This window comes from Apteryx rowi, unplaced genomic scaffold (assembly GCF_003343035.1).
Source record: "Apteryx rowi isolate R43461 unplaced genomic scaffold, aptRow1 scaffold_49, whole genome shotgun sequence".
Classification (NCBI taxonomy): domain Eukaryota; kingdom Metazoa; phylum Chordata; class Aves; order Apterygiformes; family Apterygidae; genus Apteryx; species Apteryx rowi.
The window spans coordinates 2,950,340-2,973,153 of record NW_020450749.1 but is presented as its reverse complement, the minus strand read 5'-3'; the positions used below and the strand labels follow the sequence as shown (position 1 = coordinate 2,973,153).

The window sequence follows — 22,814 nt, the reverse complement described above, 5'->3', positions numbered from 1 at the left end:
CTATTTTTTTTAACCCAGAAACAAATCTGGATGTCTCAATTACTTTGACAGTTAGGCCAAAATACAGATTTAGATTTCTTTTCTTTTTTCCTGTGTATATATGCACACACAGTAACGGATTTTAGATACCATGTTCTTAAGCACCTGGCTTTGAACGTTTTTGGCCTTCGATGAATAGAGCCGAGAAAGCAATTTAGCCTCGGCAGTTTTACGCAGGCATAGGTGTATTTTTAGGCTGCTGCACAATGAGTAACGCGCTTTCCTTTCAGACATTTGCCGGGTGGGGACGGGAACCCTTGGGTGTGCAAAGAATGGACAGAGACAAATACTCTGAGAAAGCCACAGGCTTGTGGTACGTGTGCTGCCGCTGCTGCTGCCGCTGCTGCTGCCAGGGAGCTTGCTGCTGCCCCCGGCGGCAGGCTGCTCGGCGCTGATGAACACCAGCTCCTCGGGAATGCTGGGAATGTTGAGTCAGGGACTGGCAGTCCAGACAGGCAGGCTCGCAGCTGACTGAGGGAGCCTCGCTGAGGGGCAGAAAGACGAGGGACAGGAGCACACGAGCCTCCCCCGACTGCAGCAGGTCCCCGCTCTTCCTCTCCCCGTAGGTGCTGGGGTGCTCCAGCTCTCCGCGCTGCCGCCTTCCTCCACGCAGATGAGATGTCAGCTAAACGTGATGTTGTAAAATCCATGTGAGGACGAAAAGACAGATGCAATGATTTGAAAGGTGAGAAGCTTACGCGAGAATATGGCCATAACACAGTACTGTAAATTAACTGCGATTAAGGAAATTGTTATATATTGCTTTCTGTAACTGTCTGGTAGCTGAAATTGGAAATGAGTTTGCGGAAGAGGCTTTTTACATTGCTTTATAAATATATTGCAATAAATGGGACCAAGTGCACATCTTATTCTGGTAACAGAGTGCCTCTCCCTACTGAATTGTCAGCCAGACACCTTTCTTGCAATTTCTCCTAAAAGCAGCCATAGGATGCTCATTTTTGTGCCCAGTGTTTAAAAATATTCTTGTTGTTTTTAAAGTTTTCTAGAATAGAATTGATGAGCTTTGGAAATTCCTAGCTTTATAGCTAAATACTGGGTAATGTCTGGTGTTTTAAAAAATTGTGTTTGGGGGGGGGAAGAGATTTCTGTTCCCTTTTAGTATCTGGTGAAGGGAAGCCAAAAACTAACAGGATATTGTTTTGCAATTATATAATTAATGAATACTTACTAGGGTTGCTCATTTATGATCCTCTGTGTGTGTGTGTGTATATGTGTGTGGTTTTTGAAGATCATTTTAGGTTGCACAAGAGTGATGCATATGATAAAATCCGTGCATATAGTCATCAAATATACACATATATTTTGCTGGAAGCACTAGAATAGTAGCGTGATGGGAAAGGTTGTTTTTTTATTATTATTATTAGTGTGTGATTGATTTCTAGGCGGCTACCTGCTAAGCCTTGTGATGGATGGATGGGAATCTATTCCCTTAGCGGCGAACTGATATCTCCCTTTTGACGGACAAACCAACCGACCACTTGCGTTGGCAGATACAAGCTCGCTGCGAATAAGCGCGGCCAATACGCGCAGCCAAGAGGAGGGCAAATCCTACTTGTCAGGGTTAGTTTTCTGGTTGGCTTTTTAAATCAGTGGCTTCACTTTACCATTTGCTTGTTTGGGATTTTTTTTCTTTCTTTTTGCTTTCCCTTCCCCTTCCCGTGCCCCCATCCCCCTGCGCACCGGTGCGGGCGGCCGCCTCCCCCCCCCCCCTTCCCGGCAGCCCCGCCGAGACCAGGCCCGTCCCCAACCCCCCCTGCGCGAAGGGCGGGGAAGGGGGGAGCTGCCCCCCTCCATCAAGTGGCTTCATTTCCCTGTGGGGGAGCAGGGCACGGGGAAGATCCTCCCTCGCACGCCTTCCCTCCTCGCCGCCCTGCTCGGGGGCGAGGTGCTGTGGCGGTGCTGACACTGCCCCCCCCCCCATCCTCCCCGGCCACCTCAGGGAATCGGGGACTCCTGAGCGCTTATTCAGCGGCTCCCCGCAGCCCTGCGGCCGCTCGGGCTGCCCTGCTGCCCCCCTTCTCGTCGGCAAGGAGCGAGGGAGACCCACCATCTTCCCGGATTCCTGCTCGCTCGCCCCGCTCCCGCCGGGCGACGCCTGTGGCGGCAGAGCGGCGCGTCCAACCCGCCACCTGCGCCGCTTCGGCGCCCCCCCACAGCAACCTCCGTGCGGGGCGAATGGCCTTGAGTAAGGGAAAAGATCCCCCCCTTCCCCTTCCCTTCGCCACAGCTGCTCGGGGTGTGTGTGTGGGGAAGAACTCGCTCTACCTCGCTGCGTGCCGACCCTCGCGGTCCTACCCGCCGCCCGAGGCGGGGAGGGAGCCGGGCGGCCGGGGCTCCCTCCGGTGCCCGCTGCAGGGCGGGGAGGCGCAGCCCCTCCCCTCCCTTCCCCTCCCCTCCCGGGCGGGCGGGAACGCCCCAGCCCGCCCCGCTCCCACAGGGCGGCGGCAGGCGCGCGCCGCCGGCGCCTCGCTCCTTTCAACGGCCGCTCGCGGGCTTCAACGGTCGCTCGCCCCCTCGCCGCAGCTGCCCGCGCCGGCGTGCCGCGGAGGAGGTTCCTCCTCACCGCCCCGTTAGCGTGAAAACGCCTTTTCGAGTGCCCCGTGGTTGCTTCACGGGGTCAGGCAGTTTCCCAACTCGCTTTTCTGCTAGCGCTGGCTGGTGTTTTCGTCGCCTAACCTATAGAAGAGCGAAGGTTTTTATAGCCCCCCTTCCACCCCCCGTCCCCTAGTGCCTCACCCACGTGAGCGGTGCCTTTTCAGAGTTCTTCGTTTCCCTGTGTATGAAGGGGAAAAGGTGCTTTTTCAGGTTCTGTTTTTGCATGCACGGGTTGTGTAGTGGTAAGTTTCTCCAGTCCTCTTAAGTGGTGTGTTTCTGTGGGGAAAAGACACGTAAACAAGCTGTCTAGCTGCCTTGAATGCAAGTCTTGGGTGACTGTGTTGAGGTTTCACTCTCCAGCAAAGGTGTGTGAAACTTACTCTTTCTACATTCCCTCAGTGCTTTAGAGAAGCCTTTCCACTGCTGGTATTTTTGTTTGGAAACTGTGTATAAAACAGTCTTAAAAGGCGTCAAGGTGAGTTAGCTATTTCACTTTTCCTAGAGGAAATTGGTGGGAGGAAAAAAAATTAAGGTCTTTATGCTCTCACTTCTTGAGTGCTTCTGGAGGGGAAAGACAGTGATATTTGTCCCAGCATCCTCAGGATTTTTGTCTGTTGCTTCTCCTGCAGTTTGTAGGAGTGATTTTCCGCACTATAAGCGAAGGGAACGACATTCCTTCTTCAGAAGGATTAACAGAATAAGGGCAGTCCTTGAGCTCTGAATTCACAGCTCACGTCGATGGGGTATCGGAACTATGGAGGAAGCGTTCGTGTTGTACCTCCAACAAGTACCCCTCAGGCAGGGTAGATATTCGAGTTGAAAACTGGGTTGTTTCTTATTTGTTGTCTTTTGTGGCACTGGCTTCATTTGGTATTATGCCTTGAAATAGTTTCTTTTATCACCACATAGATTGCCACTGCAAGGGGAAGGAGATAATGTTTTGCTGGTGAAAGAGAAAGTGAGGTGTGGACTGTGGTGCTGTCACTCTCTCAGAAGTGCTTTTTTGCTTTTTTTTTTTTTTTTTTGAGAGAGAGCAGATGGTAAAAATACTGACTTCAGAAAATAGTTGGAGTAATGATTTTGAAAGGTAGTGCTGATGATTGAAAGGATGTTTCTGTGTTGGAGAATGTGTATTTAGACAGGTTTGGAGGAGAATCAGCTGCCGTTATCTTTAAGTAGCTGCTATTTTAATCTTGCTCAGGTGGTGGGATGATACCTATGTTGATATACTTTCTTCCTGAAAGTGGAAGATGATACTGTCTTCCTCGCTCCGGCATTGAGATCAAGTGCTTTGGTTTTATAATTGGGGGGGATTGCTTCCCCATCCCCCTACCATAAAGAAGGGTTTATAGATACAAACTGTCTTCTCTCTTGAACTAAGATATGTCTCCTCTTCTTCCAGTACCATTGTAGTGGCTTCTTAGTTACTCTGCTTCCCACAAATCAAAGAGGGTCTTGGCATGCCGAGACATCTTTTGTCCTTTCCCAGCCTACTGGGCAAAATGGAGTTCCCTGCCATAGAAGTTGTCTCTCTTTGGTCTTCCTGAGCATAGGTCTCCTTTTACCTTCTTCCAGTCAGTATTTGAGTCCATTATTATTAAGATATGAAACTTTCTGTTGTGTTTAAGCTCCCTTTGGAGGAGTCGCATCTCACCTCCTCTCATGGTTTGTGGGTTCTGCTCCTTCGGCTCCCCTAACCTGCTGATAACCAAATGCTGTGTCACATTCTGGTGAATGGTGGTATAGCTCTTCCTGCCAGTTGCCCCTCCTGTCTGCTGCTGCTCTGAAGGCTGTAGAAAGGTGGCAGTGGAAAGGGGCGACCAATATTCCAAGTAGCCAAATATCAAGTGAGCATACTCAGCCATGTTCGAATGCCAAATCTACCTGATATTCAGAGAATTAGCTATTCAGCCTGTGTGTGTTTGAAAGAGATTGCTCAGGGTGATTTTCTTGCTTTAGGAAGATGAGTCTTGCAGACCTCTGAGGGATGACTAACAAAAAAGAGTGGGTTTTTCCACCCTCAATGAGGGTGAGGCAACCAGCCAGTGTATCTCTTTTAAAGACAACATATGCTCTACCATCTATATCTCTTATAGTGTTTATTATATTTTTATCCACCATGACGCATTTGTTATGTTTTCAGTTTAATTTAAACTGTGAGATCCTTGGGGTAAATAGTGTTTGTGTTTTATTTATTTATTTTAAACTTAAGATTCACCTAGGAAATATTATTGTGATACCAAAATAATTTTTGTAGTGCACCTGCTCTTGTGACTTTACATTTTTTTCAGATTTGACATTACTTTAATGTATTTTTGCAAAGCAAGTAGTAGTTTTTGGATGATCTTATATGTACTTAGCAATGATGAGTTTGTCTCAACCTACTTATTTTGCAACATTAATACTAGATTTTTAATTTCTACAAAGTCCTGGCAACAGGGCAGGAGTTATTAGAAGTCAAAAGGAGATTATAATTTCTTTTTGAGGGGAGTAGGTGATCAAGGGAAACCTGGAAAATGGATAGGGAAATCTCTAAATGAACTGGGTAGTGCTTCTTCTTTTGGGTGGTACTTTGAAGAAAATGAGAATACAGATCAGCAGAAAAGTCAAATCTTTTTCCACAGCACTTGATTTTTAATTGTTCCCTTTTTTGTTTTATTGTATAAGTGTAGGCTAATGCTTTTTAAAACTATTTTTTTTAAAAAAACAATCCTTTTGAAATAAAATGAAATGGATTTATGTTGGCTTGTCACTGCCCATACATAAGGTGCAACAAAAAGACGTGGTTTTGTCAGGAAATGATTGTGGGATGTTTGTGGGGTCCAAAAAAGGGTATAAGCGTACGTATCCCGTGTTTGCTTGTATAGGAAAATGTACACATCTGTGTTGAGTTAACAGTGGCTTGAACCTCATCTTTTCAGCTCTGTGCCTTTTTTTTTTTTTTTTTTAAATATATGACAGAATACAGGCTTCTGGTAAATTATGATTCTAGGGAGAAGATTAAAATCTTCATAGTATTTCAGTTTCAATGTTACTTTCTCTGTTGTTCTTCTCAGGGAAGACTTGTGATACTGACTTTTGAAATGCCCAGTTTTGGAATGTCTTAAACAGCCAGATTTAGTTTTGGAGTAGTTATAACAACTAGGAACACCAACCTCAACTCCTTTCAGAGGCAGTCTGCCAGGTGCTGTGTTCTGAACAAGGCAAGAGCAGTAGCGAAGAAGTAGTCATACCATTTTTGTCCATGGAAACCTGGAATTCCTTCATGATATTACAAGTGTAGGCTTGGTGATGGACAATTTACATGTTTTGAAAATTGAATATTGCTATAATCTCTTTAATTCTCAATAAGAATAATGAGGGAGAACTGTAATGTCAGAATTTCTGTCATTTTAGGATGGCAGGTGGAACGGGCCTAAGAATCTGAGGTCTACCTCAGAGTTTCAAGTTGTGATTGGATGTGTGGGAAGCTGCCTTTATGGATGTTTAGTAATGCTTAAATTTTTCTGAGAACTTCTAAAATCAGGTTTTTGAAAAGATAAAACGTCTAGACTATCAAAAGATTAGCTTAGAAACTCACTTTTACAGTCGCCATTTATTGGAAATGAAGCTTCAAACTAGCTAATATGTGGCTTTATTTTTGTTAAGAATCCCACTTTCAATAGCTATTAGCATATATTTTAAGATTTTTGCTGCTTGTTATGCTCACTGATATTATGGTTTCCCTCTAATAGAAGTCACAGTGCAGCTGTAGAATCTAGCAGCTAATTTCTACAGAAATGGGAAATGAAAGACTTTAGCAAGGAAAATGACTAGAAAGTTTTGTTTTGGAGATAAAACAGTAAAATAAATAAAAAAATTCATAAATTAATATAAATCTCATTTGATTATCACACAATTTGAGATTTTTTAAAGGCCATGAAAAGGTGAAAGGAGTAAAAAGATAAGTGAAAGATAAGTGGTACAGGTACATGTGACAATGGCATGCACTATAGTTACTGAGATAACTGTGGAATTGAGGCAGGAAGTCACTAGAGAAAGGAATGTACTATAAACACAGACTACTGTTTGGCTAGCTGGATATAGCATGCATTTTGTTTCTAAGAAAGTGAAAGACATATAAGAGAAGTCTTTGCCACTCCTGAATTTAGTCCAACAGATCACACACTGCACAGAGCATGTATGTGGAGCATTTTGCCTCCAAGTAAATTGTTCAGATTTCTTAGGATGAATGCTGATTTACTGGCCATACTGTTCCATTGGCTTTGAGAGACTAACAGAATGTACTTCAGCGGTCTCATTCTAATTCCTAATGGAGATTTACTGTGTCCAGACTCACAACTGCCATTACTGAGCATCTGACTTGATTGTCTCATCAAAAAGATAATAAATTGAATGAATCTGGAGACCACAGTGCTGTAGTTTCCAGGAGCTAGTTCCTCCTTTCAAATGAGAGTTGAATCTTGTTGGCGTTTGCACTGCTGCTGCTTCTGTTTCCAGTATTGTTAACTCAGCACTTTTCATGGTCAGTAAAATTAATTTACAGGTAATCTGCTAAGATATGTGTAGTATTTCATTATGCATATGTTCTATACAATGTTTGAATCCTTTAATATTTCTATAAAAAGACATAGGGTCTGTATTATTTTTATGACCTTGTGAACTTTGACTTAGTTTTCTCGAACGTGTTCTTTCTCTCAACATACATTGTTGTTGAAATACCATGGTTCTTATCACTTCTGCTCTTTGAACAACTTGGATTAGCATACAAACATAATATAGTAAAGCATAATTGTTCTTTTTGTTGACCAGTGTCAAATAATAGTTTAAGAAATGGGTACTCTCAGATGCCTCTTTGAAGACATAGTTTGCTGTGTAAAGCATGTTTATTTTTGATAGCTATGTATTGGTAGTCATGATGTACCTTGGCTTTTATTTAGGAACCTTTTTCACAGACCTCACTTGAAATCTGCTCTTGTTTTCCTTAATGAAAGCGGTACAATAGCATCTGTCATCAGTATCAGATGTTAACATCGGATGCCTGTAATGACTTCTAACTTGCACCTGTGAATTGGCATGATTATGCTGAGCTAAGATGGGTTCATTGTTGGTGCAAAGGTGGAGGACTGGGTGGTGCTATGAAGTTGTTAATAACCAGAAGTGGTTGGGGAACTGTTTTCAGTCTTTCTGGGAAAAAAAAAATTCCAGAAGCGCAATGCCTTCTAAAAGTTCCATGGAGCTCTTTCTTTGCTGATTCAGAAATAATTTGCTAAATCAGTCAGACCACTTACAGAATCTGTGTTCCTTGGAGGACTTTGGTCTAACATGGCTGAGACACAGCCAGATTCATTTTTTTGGCACAATCCTAAAACATGTGTGCATCCTTATTTCCTGTTGAGAAGAAAAGAGATGAGAGATATTCAGCATGCTTATGAATTCTGATGACTTCAAAGCATGCTGAATACACAAATGTATGCTTTTTGTTATGTATTTTAGATGAATATACATAATACTGCTGTTGAATCCAAGAAATGTAAAATGCTGAGTGTACATCTTTAGACCTGCTAAATTTTAAATATCCCAGTATTTAAGTATTTGACGTTTTATCACATCCAATTGAATAGAAAATGTGGGAAATCACACAGGCAATCTTAATAGCTGGTCTTATGGTTATTTTATTGCATTCGTATGGAAAAGGAATTTTATAGTGAAAAAGGAAAATATGGCTTTATCTTGCAAACATCTAAGCCTGTGTTTAATAATATTTGTGGGAGTAGCCCTAGTGAAATCAGTGAAAAATACTCTGTTGTGTAGAAGTATATTTGCATTTTATGCATTTTAAAATTAAAAAAAAATACATTAATATAAATGATAGAATATTGCTAAACATATCTAATGTGAAATTAGACAAATTTACAGTCAAATTTACAGTTAAATTCAGTCAGTTTCCTTCCAAATTATTTTAAATTGCTAGGTTATATTCTTATACAGTATTAATAGCTGCCTCTACTGTGTGTTTAATGTATTTATCGGTTATCAGGTAAACAACCTTATAAGACTAGCAATAGGAGTGTTGCCAGTACAGATGCTTCTTGTATGAACATGATTAACAAGTTTTTGGGGGTATTATTTTACCATAGCTCCTGCCTTATTTAAAAAAAAAAAAAGAAGTAATTTTATATCTTGGAATTATTGAAAAACTTACGATGCATCTGAAGTGCAACTTTTCCTATTTTATACTTAATTTGTAAGGAAACACATTTGTTTCATGACTTTTTTCTGTTGTTACTGATCACTTAACTGAGTTAGTTCTGTGACTTTTAGAGCTAATATCTTATAACCTTTTTTGCTATTACATATACCAAAGGGATGGTGTTATAAGACAGTGTTAAAAAAAAAAAAAAAAAAGCTTTCTCTCAAAGCAATGTATGTCTTGAAAAAATATATTTTTTATATATATACATATATATTTTATGAAATATAACTTTCACCTCTATTTATGAATCACTTGTTTGTATCACTTTTGAAGATAAAACATGGTCTCTTCATTAGCTGAATTCTAAGAGCTTTTTCTGCAGAGTCTAGATCATCACAGAAGCCATCCCTATTGGTTTCTCATTTCTAAATTTTTTTTTTAATGATCTTTATCCTCTCTTTCTTTCTTACATGACAGCATAACAGTTAATGTAACAGAAACTGCTGAAGTACTATTTGTCTTCATAACTAATTGTTGTTTCATCTAGGCACCATTAATCTAAAATATATGAATGGAAAATAGATGCATGCAATTCTTCTTTAGGGAAAAAATTAAGATTATTACTAGAATCACACCATAGTGTAATTAGCATATTAGCATGCATACAATTTGAGATTTGATTTCTTTTTTTTTTTTTTTTGAATTTGTTCCCCACCTTTCTCACTTCTGATTGAAGAATTTGGACCATAATTTGCTTTGTCAAAGGTTCAGTTTTCCTTGCTCTTAAGCAAAGCAGAAGAAATATGGGCTAGATGATAAACCAGGACAAAATATGAGGTTATAAATGTGAATCAACATCCTAGCTGCACTTTTTATGGTGTAATTGTGTACTCAAAGACAAATTGGATTTCAGCTGGGAAGAGGAAGCTTGGATATTTAAGCATATTATCTTTGATTTAAAATTTGTTTTGTTAGTTTCCATTCCTTTACCCTTCTCTTTTCTTTACCTTTCTACATAATTATAAAAATGGAAATTCCAGCTTAATTCAGTCATCATTTGATTCTTTACCTGTTTTTATAATGAAATATGTATGTAGCATTGCTAGAACCTTTTTTTAATGTGTCTGGAATTCTCTTGTGCCCCTCTTGAAGTTACAGGTGCTCTGCTAAAGGTTCTTTAAAAATTAGGCTTTTGTCCTTTTTGCTACTTTACTAAATATAAATAAGTACTAATATATTGATTAGAACGGGGGAGAAAAAAAGGTGGCTCTTTTGCAGTTTTGAGTTTAGAAATTATAGGAAGAACAAGCCTGGTCTTCACTAGTTCTGGCAGAAAACTTCCAGCTTGTCTCAGATCATGCTTATTTTTAAGCTTTAGCATCTCAATAGAAATGGAAAGGTAATTGAATCTATAGCAAAGACAGTGTTTCTGTAAACTATTAAATAGTCATTGAAATTAAGTAGGTTTTAGCAAAAGTAAAGGCAAATTGTGCTACTCATGTATAATATTTAAGTTAGCCTGAAGGCTGATCTATACTTCTATATTTTAATATTTTTCCCAGAAGGAGACTGTAAATCGTGGTTTGTACAAGTATCAGACTTTAATAGTATGTTCCTTTTAATTAAAAAAACCCTTAAACTGTGAGACTTAAAATGTGGATTTGTTAAAGATGCATTTAAAAGTGACAGGTTTTGATAAACTACTTGAAAATCCAATGAATATTTATCCTTTTGGGTGAAAGTACTTTTTGTGTAAAACAGAGAGAATGAGTTCTGTAAGAGCAAAGTAAACTCAACATTTGGTATGAAATTACTATGGCTGCCCTCAATTCATTTAGTTTTAGGCAAGCTTTAAAAAATGGATTTGCTGTGCTGCATCACAAGCTCCTTTATCCTAGAAAGATGATGTTCAGGTCCAAACTCTGTGGGTTCAGCTCATCTTTCTGAATCCAGATTCTTTGACAGTGTTGCTGAAAAATGTCTGCGTGGATCTATGCTGATTCAAAGAAACCCAGCAGCTTGTTTTGTAACTGTAGTAATTCACCAAATAGTGTCTCTTCTGTTGATTTTATGTACAGGTAGATGTGGATGGTAAATACGTACATTTGGTGATGTCTTGAGCGTGAATAAGAGCATCTCTTGTTTTCTTTTTTCCTTTTCCTTTTCTTTTTGTGGTCTGATTCCCATACCTTAAAAATACATCACAGTCAGGCATGAAATTATTTTAATTTGTCCTACATATTATTCCAGTCATTTAGGGACTTAAGGCAACTTCTAAGACAACTTCATGCTAGCAAAGGAGGAGAAAACTGCCCTAGTATAGATCAAGTTCTTCATTTATATTAATGGGGCCTTTAGGCTGCTTTTGCAAATGAAACTTGGAATTAATAATTTTCCTTAATGTTTTTATTTAATTGTAAAAGGAGAATTTAGAAATAAGAGGAAAAAAGAGGTATCTTTTAAAAATAGTTTTTATTTTTTTCTTTTTAAAATAAATTCTTCACTTAATTAACCCTATGTTAAAAAGTCTTTGGATTTTTATATAAAACCTTACATTACGACCTGGAAAAAGAGAGGGAGGAAAGAATGCATATTTTGCCATTTATTTTAATTTTCAAAATTACAATTGAGATGTGAAGAGATGATAATGTGATTTCATGATTAGATATATTTTAGTAAAAACTGTCTTACAGTAACTGTTACAGAGCCTAATTTAATCTGTTTTTCATTAAACTTGAAAACTGAACTAAATTTTAAAGCTAAAAATACTGTTTGTCTAGCTAACCAGGTGTGTGAGGTAGAATAATTCTACATAGAAGACTGAAGTTAAAAAATAGTCTTGCATTGATAAATGAGATTTCTGTTATTGAGGAAAAAAATAACAGTAAGAGGCAAATGCTGAATATTCACGGGAGCACCTGGAAAGCACAACGAATACAGACTAGGTTACAGAATTTAACACACAAAAATGCAGGACGCACCTGCATACTTGCAAAGACTAAAAGAAGTCTTAGGAGTTTTTTCTCTGGAAAGACAAAAACTTCCAAAGCCCTTAGAAATATCTTTATATTCTGAAAAGGTCGTCATGGTGCAAGAAAGTTGAGAAGACTCAAAAACTGTAGAGATGCAGACTGGATTTTTAAATGTATATGTTTCTATCCCTTGTTCTTGGTGACTTTTTTTTTCCTTCCAACAAAAGTAGGATCTTAATGCTAAAAGTTTCTGGGAGAGTGGGCAGCTAGCAAAATGATGACACAATAAGCTCATGACTGTGAACTTTCATCAAGTAAAACTGAGGAGGTATTTTACCGAGCATCTTTGAAATTTTGACTTTTAATAACACTCAGCTAACTTCAGTGCTTAATATTTTAAACAAAGGATAATGCTAAGGATCCCTGCTTCTTTGGATTGACCAATAAATCAGAATAAACTTGGATAGAGGTATATACCCTTCACTGGATGACAATTTGCTTTGCATAGTGTACTTATTTTTGATTGCTACATATTGGCAGATACACTGCACCGTAGCTTTTATAAAGACACAGTGTATCCTCTGGCAAAACCGATGAAAATCACACCTGTTAATTCTACCACTGCTCAGCTAAATAAGCCATATGTATATGTGTGTATATACATATAAATATATATACATATGTATGCATAAAATGTATAAATAAAAATACCATGATCCATCTTCAGACCTTTTAATACTTGATACAATAATAATAAAAAAAAAATTTAAATGCTCACTTCCCTTAACTCAGAAGCCCCAAAGAGGCTTTTTTGTCACCTGCAGGGGGGCAGGAAAAAATTCTTTTAGTGGAACTTTAAGAGATAAAATGTTAAGAATTAGTGTTTCAAAAAGAGACGTGTAATTTAAAAGCTACAAAATAATGGAAGTATCAGTTGATGTAACTTAAATATTACTTTTAATGAAAGCTCAGTTCTAATTAATATTTAGCATTAAAAGTGTTTTAGAACTTTTTGTCCCTAACATTGTATTAAGAGAGATGTCAGTGGTTTGAAAAATCGCAGGAGTGTTCTATCTCTACTGAACACTAGCCTTATTAAAAATGTGAAACTCCTTTTTTTTTTTTTTTTTAAAAAAAAGAAAAATTAAAAAGGCATTATTGTCTGTTTACTGAAATTTACTTGAGAATAATGTAATTGATAATCCTGCTAATTCAGTCAGGATGTTTGTTGTTCAAAATTCTTAATACTTGCATTTTAGGCAAATATTTTTTGTTGGAGTGTTTTGATCACATGATAAGCGTTAATCGCTGTCACTGAACCTGACAACAAAAGAATGTCTGACAACTTTATTTTCTATGTGTGTGATCAGATGCACATTCAGCAACCATTCCTCCTTTCTCCTTTATATACTATTTCTTTTGTATTAAATAGAAATGAAAGCCAGGAAGGTGTGGTGAGCTTATTCTCGTGAGGTGATAAATGCCCTTTCTTTCATTTAGCATTAATGGGCATTGATTGACATCACCAGCTTGCGAGATCAAAACAGACCTTATAACTAACTTTATTCAAAACCTTATCTGTACTATTTTTCTGGCTACAGCAAAGTAGAATGCAATTTCTGAAATTAATGCTTATTGATAGGTAAGAGATTTATTGTACAGACTGCAGTAAAAACTTGTATTTACATTAGAAATGCAGATTTAGGACACTCTAAAGAACCTAAATGAAGATACTGTCACTTTTAGTGATGTCATGCTGTATTTTTTTCACCTTTTAATAAACAGTTGAGTAATAGGAAGAAATGGATGGGATTCTCTTACTACGATTAAAAAATGGAAAACAATATCATTTGATCAATCTGAGCATGATAAGTAGGAAAAAATGCTGTGTTCTTTACTTTTAATAAAAACAGCAGAGGGTTTGTAATAACCCTATATGAACCAGCATTTTGTTCATTACCTTTTGTTATTACATTAAAATAAGACATGCCATGCTGCTCAGATTTATGATGAAATGAAGCATACTGTACAATAGACTTTGATTTTTCCATATCTAATTTGCATCAGTTTTGGTTTTTAAAACAATATAAACAATGAAACATGCAAAGAAAAGAATATTCTCTTTTATGGGGGTGTGTTGAGCCATTGTTAAAGTAGGGGAAAAAAACAAGAGAAAACAAGAGAATGTGCCGAAATATCTCTTGCTCTTGTCCACCACTATTAAAAAAAACAAACAAAATCTTTTGACCACAATGCTGTTTTTGGTGATAAGAGAGTATTTAAATAATGCCTTTATATAATTAAAAAAAATCATACTGTTTGCCAAGGCATAACAGAACTTTTGTCGTCTTTGTGAGTCTTCTTCCTTTTGTGATGTCTGAAAATGCAGGGAAGATAAGTCCTAGTGGAGAATAGAGGAGCGTATGTTCTACATCCTCTCCTAGTTCTTTTATTTTCTTGTTTTCAGTTTATACTTGGGAAATTGTAGAGAACTAAATAGTTTTAGGAAGTCATTGAGTATATTAAAAATCAGACTGATAATTTCTGCACCTAGCTGTCACTGCATTATTTGGGGAAGGGTAGCAGTGAGGAAGGGGTTCTCTTTAAATTTTGAATAGTATTACAAATATTTGAGCTCCTGGCCATGTGAATATTGGCAAGAAGTTCCACAAAGCTATTAAGTCTGGCTAATATCCAAACTTACTGCTGACCAGGGGAGAAAGAAAAACTAAAATTGGGCCTGAGCTTTCTGTTGATTTTGTTTTTGCTTTTTTGTTTTGTTTTGTTTCTGTTTTTTTGTCTGTTTTTGTTTGTTTGGTTTTTGTTTTCCTCCATTCTCTATATTTTGGTCACTGTTTTGCCCCACTATGCCTTCCACAGTCAGCATTTGAGACACATTGTCACAGAGTCAGGAAGTAGCTCCATGTTAAAATACTAATCATCAGTTAATGGTAAGGAAACTAACTTTTCTGAGCGCTGTGCTGAACTTTATGAACCTCATAATGTGTCCCCCTCTGAGAAGAGAAAGGAGGAAGAAATCAAGTCTTTTTATACTTTGCTAAAGATGATCGGCTACTGTTAATAATATAAAGAATGGTTTCTGTACGGTTAATTTAAATTTTGTGGTCAGTTGTGTCTATGGCCTGTAGTCAGTATGCTTTTAAAGGATAGTTTGAACATTTGCTTGTGTTGTGTTTTCTATCCTGGGAATATCTCATTAAGTAACACTTGCTACATTTTTGTCTCTGGCTATATATCTAATTACTGAAAATTTTCTACATTTCTTGGTGTTTTACAATATATATATATTTTTAAATAAAGTTAAATCTACTGTTGAATTAGCCACACTGCACTCTGTCTAGCAGCTGCCTGTTAGTGAAACCTCTTATGAGGAACTGGTGAGAACTCTGTATTTGCTGTTGCTACATGAGGAATTGGTAGCAAAGCTCACTGTTGTGTGTCTTTGTTTGTTTGTTTTTTTTATGGCCTGGACTATCTGATCTGAGATTGCTGGGCTACTTATGCCAAAACATTTTACAGGAGATGTGGAATGTAACAACATTTCCACTATTGTGATTTTTCTGAATTTAATGAAGCAGGAGTTTCATCCTTTTTCATTAAAATGTATTCAGACAGCACATGTTTTTGTTTGGCAAGATGTAGTTTCCATTCTTTTTGAACCATCATGTTTCACAGAGCTCAGGGACAGGCAAAATAGCTCCCAGTGTATTCTGAGACTAAATTACAGTGCTTGTGTGCAATTTTTTTGACTTATTATGAAACAAAAGATTAACAGGCCTAGTGTAGAAAATCCCTCACTTGCTTTGAATTCTGTGGTACTGATTTGTTTAAATAGTTTCTTAACAAAATTAATAGTGTTTTTTTGTGTCAGAGTATATAATCAGTGGGAAAAAAAACAAATTCTTGGGTTTTGTGAAGACAATATTTTTTCAAGGAAATTGTAATTATATAAAATGTATAATGCATGGGAAAAATAGATAAAGTGAAGGAGACCTTATATTAGAATCATATGTTTTAAGTCTATATAAAAATAGATAGTTAAAGGCAAATACAATAAACTGTGATTCTTAAGTAATGTGGGCCCTTGATGTTATGGTCAGCAGATTGCAGGTGATGAGATGAAGAGGAAGTCTTGAAAATAAGCTAAGCCTAATTTAGAACAGCCATCAGGAAGCAGTTTATCCTGAAATAGGCTGTTTTTTATTTGCTGGGATTTTCAGGGCTGATGAGAGAGTTGGGGGGGGAGCCATAGTGTCACCCCCCCCGAGAATACATGCTTAAATCTCCAAATCTTTTTATATACTTTTGCTCACAATACAAAATATTTAAAATCACAATTGTGATGATTCGTTTGTAAAAGTCATACAATATGTATGCTGAACAGTATTTTTAAAGTAGGAAAATGTTGAGACAAGTAAATGAGTATCTGGGTTTTTTTTAGTACCATCAAATTGATTTGGATTTTAAAACTCAAAATAACCATTTCAATTATTGGAAAATGTGACTGTAATTTATACTAAGTGGGTATGTGCTCTGTCCTAGACTAGAATGAAAGAATGTGGGGGACCTTTTCTCTCCAGAGAAAATTTGAAGGAACTATAATCTTCATGAGCTAGTTTATATCGCTGTATTGGAACTGCTTTATACTTGCTACTGCAAAATCTGCAGCTTCTCTGCTTCTGTCAATAGGAATTGTGGCAAGTGAGTATCTGTAGTTGTGGCTTTTGTCCGTATAGCGCTCTCCCCTCCCCAAAATACCTGAGATTCTTAAGTTTCCCCCAAACTCCATTTATCTTCCTCTCCAACCCTCACACTATGGCACTACACTGGTTTTGTTTTAGTTTACCAAAACCATCCTTGAAGTATTAGGTAAAAAAGAATTGCTTTAGAGTAATTAAATTTTTTGCTCACAGATTAAAATCGCAGTATAAAAGGAATCTCGTTTCCAAGATCAGAATCATCTAGGTGTCTCCTTCCCACCCTTAGCCCAACTAGAATGGCTCTGTGCCAGCAGGTTCTATAGCAAGAGAAGGAGAAGGGATCTTTTCTCTTCCTTTCCGTTTTTCTCCAAAGTGTAGATTATGATTTCTGTGGCAACTGCTGAGGCCCTGAGGCTGATGCTGTCTCCTATTGTCTCCAAATCCCGATGCATTGAGACACATAGTAAATCTTCCGAAGGCTAGGCTCTGTGAATAGGTGATGAAGAGCGGAGAGCTATGTAGGTGCCTTTCTCCCTTCTACCATGAAGCAATGGTACATGACTTCTACTGTGTCCAGACTTATCATAGCCATAGGTGAAGGCTTAAAGTTTATCCTTAAGATGCATATACTTCCAGGCAAAAACACACTTTTATGTGCATTTTTTCAAGCTGTTTGCAAGAAAACCAATCTGTACAACTCAGATTATAGTAGGTAATGAACTGCAAATGAAAATAGAGGTGAACTGTAAGAATTTCTCTAAATCAGGGTTTTCAACCTCTGGTCTATACTTCTGGTCTACAGTCCATGAGCTATCCTTAGAGGCCCAAGAATGTAAAAAATGCAAGGATGTTGTCAGTGTGCTTCCACTTTCTTTACAGAGGTCTGCATCTTGATTAGAAAAATTTTCAGGGGGAAAAAAAAATAATTGAAAATGCTGTGGCAGTAATAACTTTTTTTTTGGTTATTCTGTACTTCTATCTTCTTACTGCTTTCAGAGTTTTCATAGAGATGTAAAAGTTACACTATTAAAGCAGATTGTGAACATTATTAAAGTCCAGAGTAAGGTTAGCTTCTCTTTGGATGAGGGACGCTGATGCCCTTTTTTATTAGGGATTGATGGTAAGCATTAGAGGGCTAACAAAGACTAAAGTTACCATTCTCTGATATGAGAACTGCTCTTCTCAAAACTTCAGGCAAGCAGGAGAAAGAAGATAGTTTAACCACAACTAAGAAAGCTTAACAAGGCAAAACAAGTACCTAAAAATACACATCGGCGATGTAAACAGAAGGCTAAGTGGGATAGAAAATGACTCAGAAGTATTTATCAGATGTTGGCAATAGAAGGGGAAACTGGTACTGTGGTATGCTGTAAAGATACCTCTGTTTTAGAGGATCAAGAAACCTGCTCTCCCCCGTATCTCAGGTCTGCTGCATCTATATGTTTAATTGTATCCAGTTTAAATGGGAGTTAGCAGCCATTATTCCAGAAATCTAGGTTTTTCACCAGCCCAGGCTTTTTGTTGGGAGAATTGTACCAGTCTGGAAGGCAGTTCCTTTTGCTGAGGAGCTGCCGTGAGCCACGGGAAGGAAAATGCAGTTCAGCTCAGATCTCATATAAGATCCTCTTTGAACAGCTACAGAACTTTTACAGGGAACAAGAAATAGCCAAGGATGGGCTTCCCAGAGTGTATTACAAATAATGTTATTTGGCCAGAGGATGATCGGCACTTGAGAGTTAGGGTAAGCAATGGTATTGTCCCCAGTCACCATGAGATACTGTTTTTCACTGATCGATCCATTAAAGTTGAGATGTCAGAAAAGCTCCACCAGTCTTTTTGTGAAACAAATTGTGGGCTTGCTCTTGAATACCGGATGACAGCTGAAAATGGGGGAAGATATGGATACTCATACTATGATTAAAATGTCCAAATGTGAACATGTAAATTGGCAAGTGACATCTGGTTCCTTTAAATATGTTCCGTATAGCTGGAAGCTTCCAGAGGTTTTCAGGGCTCAAGAACTTGGCCCAGGCTTTTACCTCTAGAATTAAAAAGGTACTCATGTTTTTTAAGGGTTATGTCGTCCAGAAGCAGAAAAGAGTTGCTAGAGTGTAATTTCATATCTATAATTTCTTCCTAAATGGTTAAAAATTACATTTTCTCATTGAAATGGATACCTCTGCTTTGCTTTATACAGCTGAGTTGTTTGTACATAGTGAAAGTGCCAATGTTTTGTGACAGAATTGCTTGTCTTGTTAATCTAGTTTGTATGGAACAATGTTTTGTTAGCTCGTTTGATCCATTTTGCCAAGGGCAGTGTTTGCACTGAAGTGAATTACTTTTAATGGAGCAGCCTGGGTGTGGTACAAATGGTTCAGTGCTTCCAAATTATCAATGTTGAATAAATACCACACCTTTATATCTCTGCCCAGTGTCCACAGTGGCGTTCAAAACATTTCAGTGTAGTGGTGTGCCTTCCACCTTTGAAACACATGGATCTTGACACACCTCTTGGGAAAGAGGTGAAAATTCACCAGAATGGCTGCTGATGTGTAGTAGTAGCTGAAACAAGTTGAATAAGTCAAAACATCTCAGCCAGTTCAGATGCATGCTAGTAATTAAAATGAAACAAGTGCTTTAGACTATGCTGGCTGTTAAACTTACTGAAAACCTAGCATATACCAAGCAATTCTTAGAATTCTTGTAAGCCACTTGGGGTATGTTTGCATGGGATAATGAGGTGTCAGTGGAGAAGAGAAGTTTTGCCAGGAGAGAACTGTCTGTGTAGACATAGCATGTTTCCTGTTTGCTGACATCATTACTATCAGTAATGTTTTATGCTAAAATTTTTTATAAGGATTTAGTTTACTAGAGATTGTTAATAAAACTGATATTAAAACTTCCTTCTCCCTGCCCCGACTCGACACTTTTTCAGAACAATTGTAGAACAGATGTTTTATAGCACTGGGAAACAAAGTATCTAGAGATAATGAGGATGCCTTGAGGGAATGGTTAAAAATTACTGAATTTAACTGAATCCAACTTTTGCTCTTCCTCTAATTACCTTCGAAACAAATGGTATTCGATCTGGTTAATCACCACCAGTTTAATTAATTTCACCAATCTCTTGAAACAGTCAGACTTGTTTAAAAAATCAGGAGGCCTAATCCTAGAGTCCTGTGTATATATTGATATTTATGATATATAATGGTGATAAATTCATTCAAAACTTGGTAAATATATAATAATAGTATTGAAGAATTCGATAATGGGAAGAACATCAGATCCACATTTATCTGTTTTGTTTGAGGGTAGATCTACCAAAGTGATAGTATGATATCCAAAAGAAAAAGTGTATGTGACAAGCCCTCTTTTTCTAAATGAAAACCTAGATTATTTATTATATAGCCGCCTTCTGGGAAGCTGATTAACATCAAATATTAGCAAGCTTGTACTTCATTAAACAAATAATACTGTATTGTAATACTACATTATAATTGCCTAGAAGGAAATATTCATTCAAATTAACTTGTTTTATTGTTAATTTATCTTACTAAAGTATGCTTCTAATGGTTAAAGCTGAACTATTAGAAACAGTTTGTTTCCTCCCTCCTTTTTTTCCTATCCCCAAACCCCTTTATTAATTCAAACACAGATAAAAACCCTACCCTCTTCCAATGTTCTGTCTTAATGATTAGAGGGGAAAAAAAGATAGTTGATGAATTACTACTTTCACACTGTGTTTTGAAAATATGATTTCTTGTTTTAGGTAGGTCTCAATGTAGACAACAGCTAATTTTTTTTCTTTATATAATTTCATGTAGTCAGTCATTTAAGTCCGTTCCATATGTCGGCTAAAATACATTTTTGGGGCTCATGGTGATTATTGAGCTTTTTTTGCACAGTCAAAGTGTTCAGGAAAGAAATGTTCAGTCTTTTTTCTGAATGAAATCTTAAAATGCATTTTTTAACTAGTCATCCTAAATGTGGAACATACTATAAAATTTATTTTTAAAGTAATTACTGTAAGACCTGGGGTACTTTTTTTTCCCCTGATATATGCAGATTACTTTATTCACTGTAAACTTGTTTTCTAAGATGAAGGGAAAGAGTTTTTGTACTTATATATATTTTTTTCTCTCTCCTAGGTTTTTGAGTTTGGAGGAATAACAGATTTTTGTCTACGGGAAGAATGCAGTGAAACTGCCAATATTTCTAGCTGGAATTACAGATTTGATATTCAACTTTAGTGTTACTAATTTCTTATTACATAGTACCTCAAAGTAGAAGAAAAATGTATGGAAGTGCAAGAACAATCAGCAACTTAGAAGGAAGTCCCTCCAGGTCTCCTCGTCTGCCAAGATCTCCTCGCCTGGGCCACAGGCGAACAAATAGCGGAGGAGGAGGAGGAACAGGTAAGACGCTCTCAATGGAGAACATCCAGTCCCTTAATGCAGCCTATGCAACATCTGGACCAATGTATCTGAGTGACCACGAAGGTGTAGCTTCTACTACTTTCCCAAAGGGCACAATGACTCTTGGAAGGGCTACAAATCGAGCTGTATATGGTGGTCGAGTCACAGCTATGGGGAGCAGTCCTAATATTGCTTCAGCTGGACTTTCCCACACAGATGTCCTTTCTTATACTGATCAGCATGGAGGTCTGACCACATCTTCACACCATCATCACCATCAGGTTCCTTCGATGCTGAGACAGGTTAGAGATAGTACTATGTTAGACCTGCAGGCTCAGCTTAAGGAACTACAGAGGGAGAATGATCTTCTCAGAAAAGAACTAGATATTAAGGACAGCAAGCTGGGATCCTCCATGAATAGCATCAAAACTTTCTGGAGTCCTGAGCTAAAGAAAGAGAGAGTATTGAGGAAGGAAGAAGCAGCCAGAATGTCAGTTCTTAAAGAGCAAATGAGAGTTTCCCATGAAGAAAATCAGGTAAGTAATGCTGAAAGTTTCTTTCTATTGCTTTACAGCTGAGCACTTGATATTTTGCTTATGATACCATATCCTGTGCTGGAACAAGTCTGACAACAACAACAAGAATTGTATGTCTTGATTTATCTGCCTCTGGCTGCTAACAGTAGGAAAGCATACTAATAAGAATCTAGATGCAGGTTATAATTTCCTTGACGCACCATTCTTTCACATTATAGCTGAGGAGAATGATTGTTTGTTACTGCCTGTTTTCTTATTTGTGAGTCTTTCTGTACTGCTTTTTGCAGCGACAGTCGAAATGCATTCCACAACCTTTTCTGAAGAGGTAAACGAGCCACTTCTGCAAATGCATAAATGAAGATGCACAGGCGTATTTTGTATGAGCTACATAGGGATTTATATGCCCTCTTTTCATTAAAGTTAAAAGAAGATATGCTATTAAATCTCCAAATGTAAAATTTTAGAATTCTGCATGCTTCAGAATGAAGTTGAATTTTTTTCATCTACATTTTTATAGTCCTGTGTCTTGTAAAATGAGTGGCTTGTAAATATGTTTTTCAAGTACTTGTATTCATGATATAATTACTAATATTTTCTTTCCCAAAGCTATGAAAAGATTTAACTCATTTAATCTGAATGAATAAAGCTATAATGTCAAGCTTTGTGAGAGTCTATGCTATTTCACAAAGCTATATATAAACCAGTGGCATAGATTAAAAAAAAATTCTCATATTGCAGGCTCCACACTCTTTTTGATTGGTGGTCATATTGTAAAGCTACTCCTTTTTAGACTTAACTTTCCTCTGACAAAAACACAATCCTATGTTTCTCGCACTTGCAAATCCCCAATCTAAACTTCTTCACTGGCTGGCAGGCACAACAATTGAAATTTTTAATCTTTCTGCTGAGTGTCTGGTCATCAGTGCTTCTCACCAAATTTCCCAGCTCTTAAATATTTAGTTACATGACATACCTGTGAAAGTAATGTGTGCCTGGTCTTGATTGATACCAGTTATTCCAGTGGGAAACTGACTGAGGAAGCAGGAATTCAGTACAGTGAATTAATATTGTTCATGTATAATTCAGGTATCCAGACTGACAGTAGTAGGTATCGAAAACATGTTTGGTGGAGGTTCTGCTTTTTTCAAGAGCCCCGTTGGTGAATTCCTAATCTTAGATGTTGGTGTCACCTTAACAGAAGAGGAAATGTTATAATAACGGAAATCTTGGACTTGAAGATACAAAGCAGAGATCAAGATGAACTTCACATAAACATAGATTAAGTTTTGTAAGGAGGACCCTTCCATTTTTCATTATGC

At 37.7% G+C, this 22,814-nt stretch overlaps 1 protein-coding gene across 1 annotated transcript in view; it reads left to right on the top strand.

Moving 5' to 3' along the window:
* The first annotated feature begins 486 nt into the window (after positions 1-486).
* ERC2 (ELKS/RAB6-interacting/CAST family member 2) overlaps positions 487-22,814 on the top strand; it is a 252,129-nt gene continuing 229,801 nt past the window's right edge. The window contains exons 1-2 of the mRNA XM_026078857.1: positions 487-724; positions 20,693-21,495. Of these exons, the coding sequence (XP_025934642.1) occupies positions 20,839-21,495 (657 nt within the window). The 5' untranslated portion in view covers positions 487-724; positions 20,693-20,838. The remainder of the gene's footprint in view (positions 725-20,692; positions 21,496-22,814) is intronic.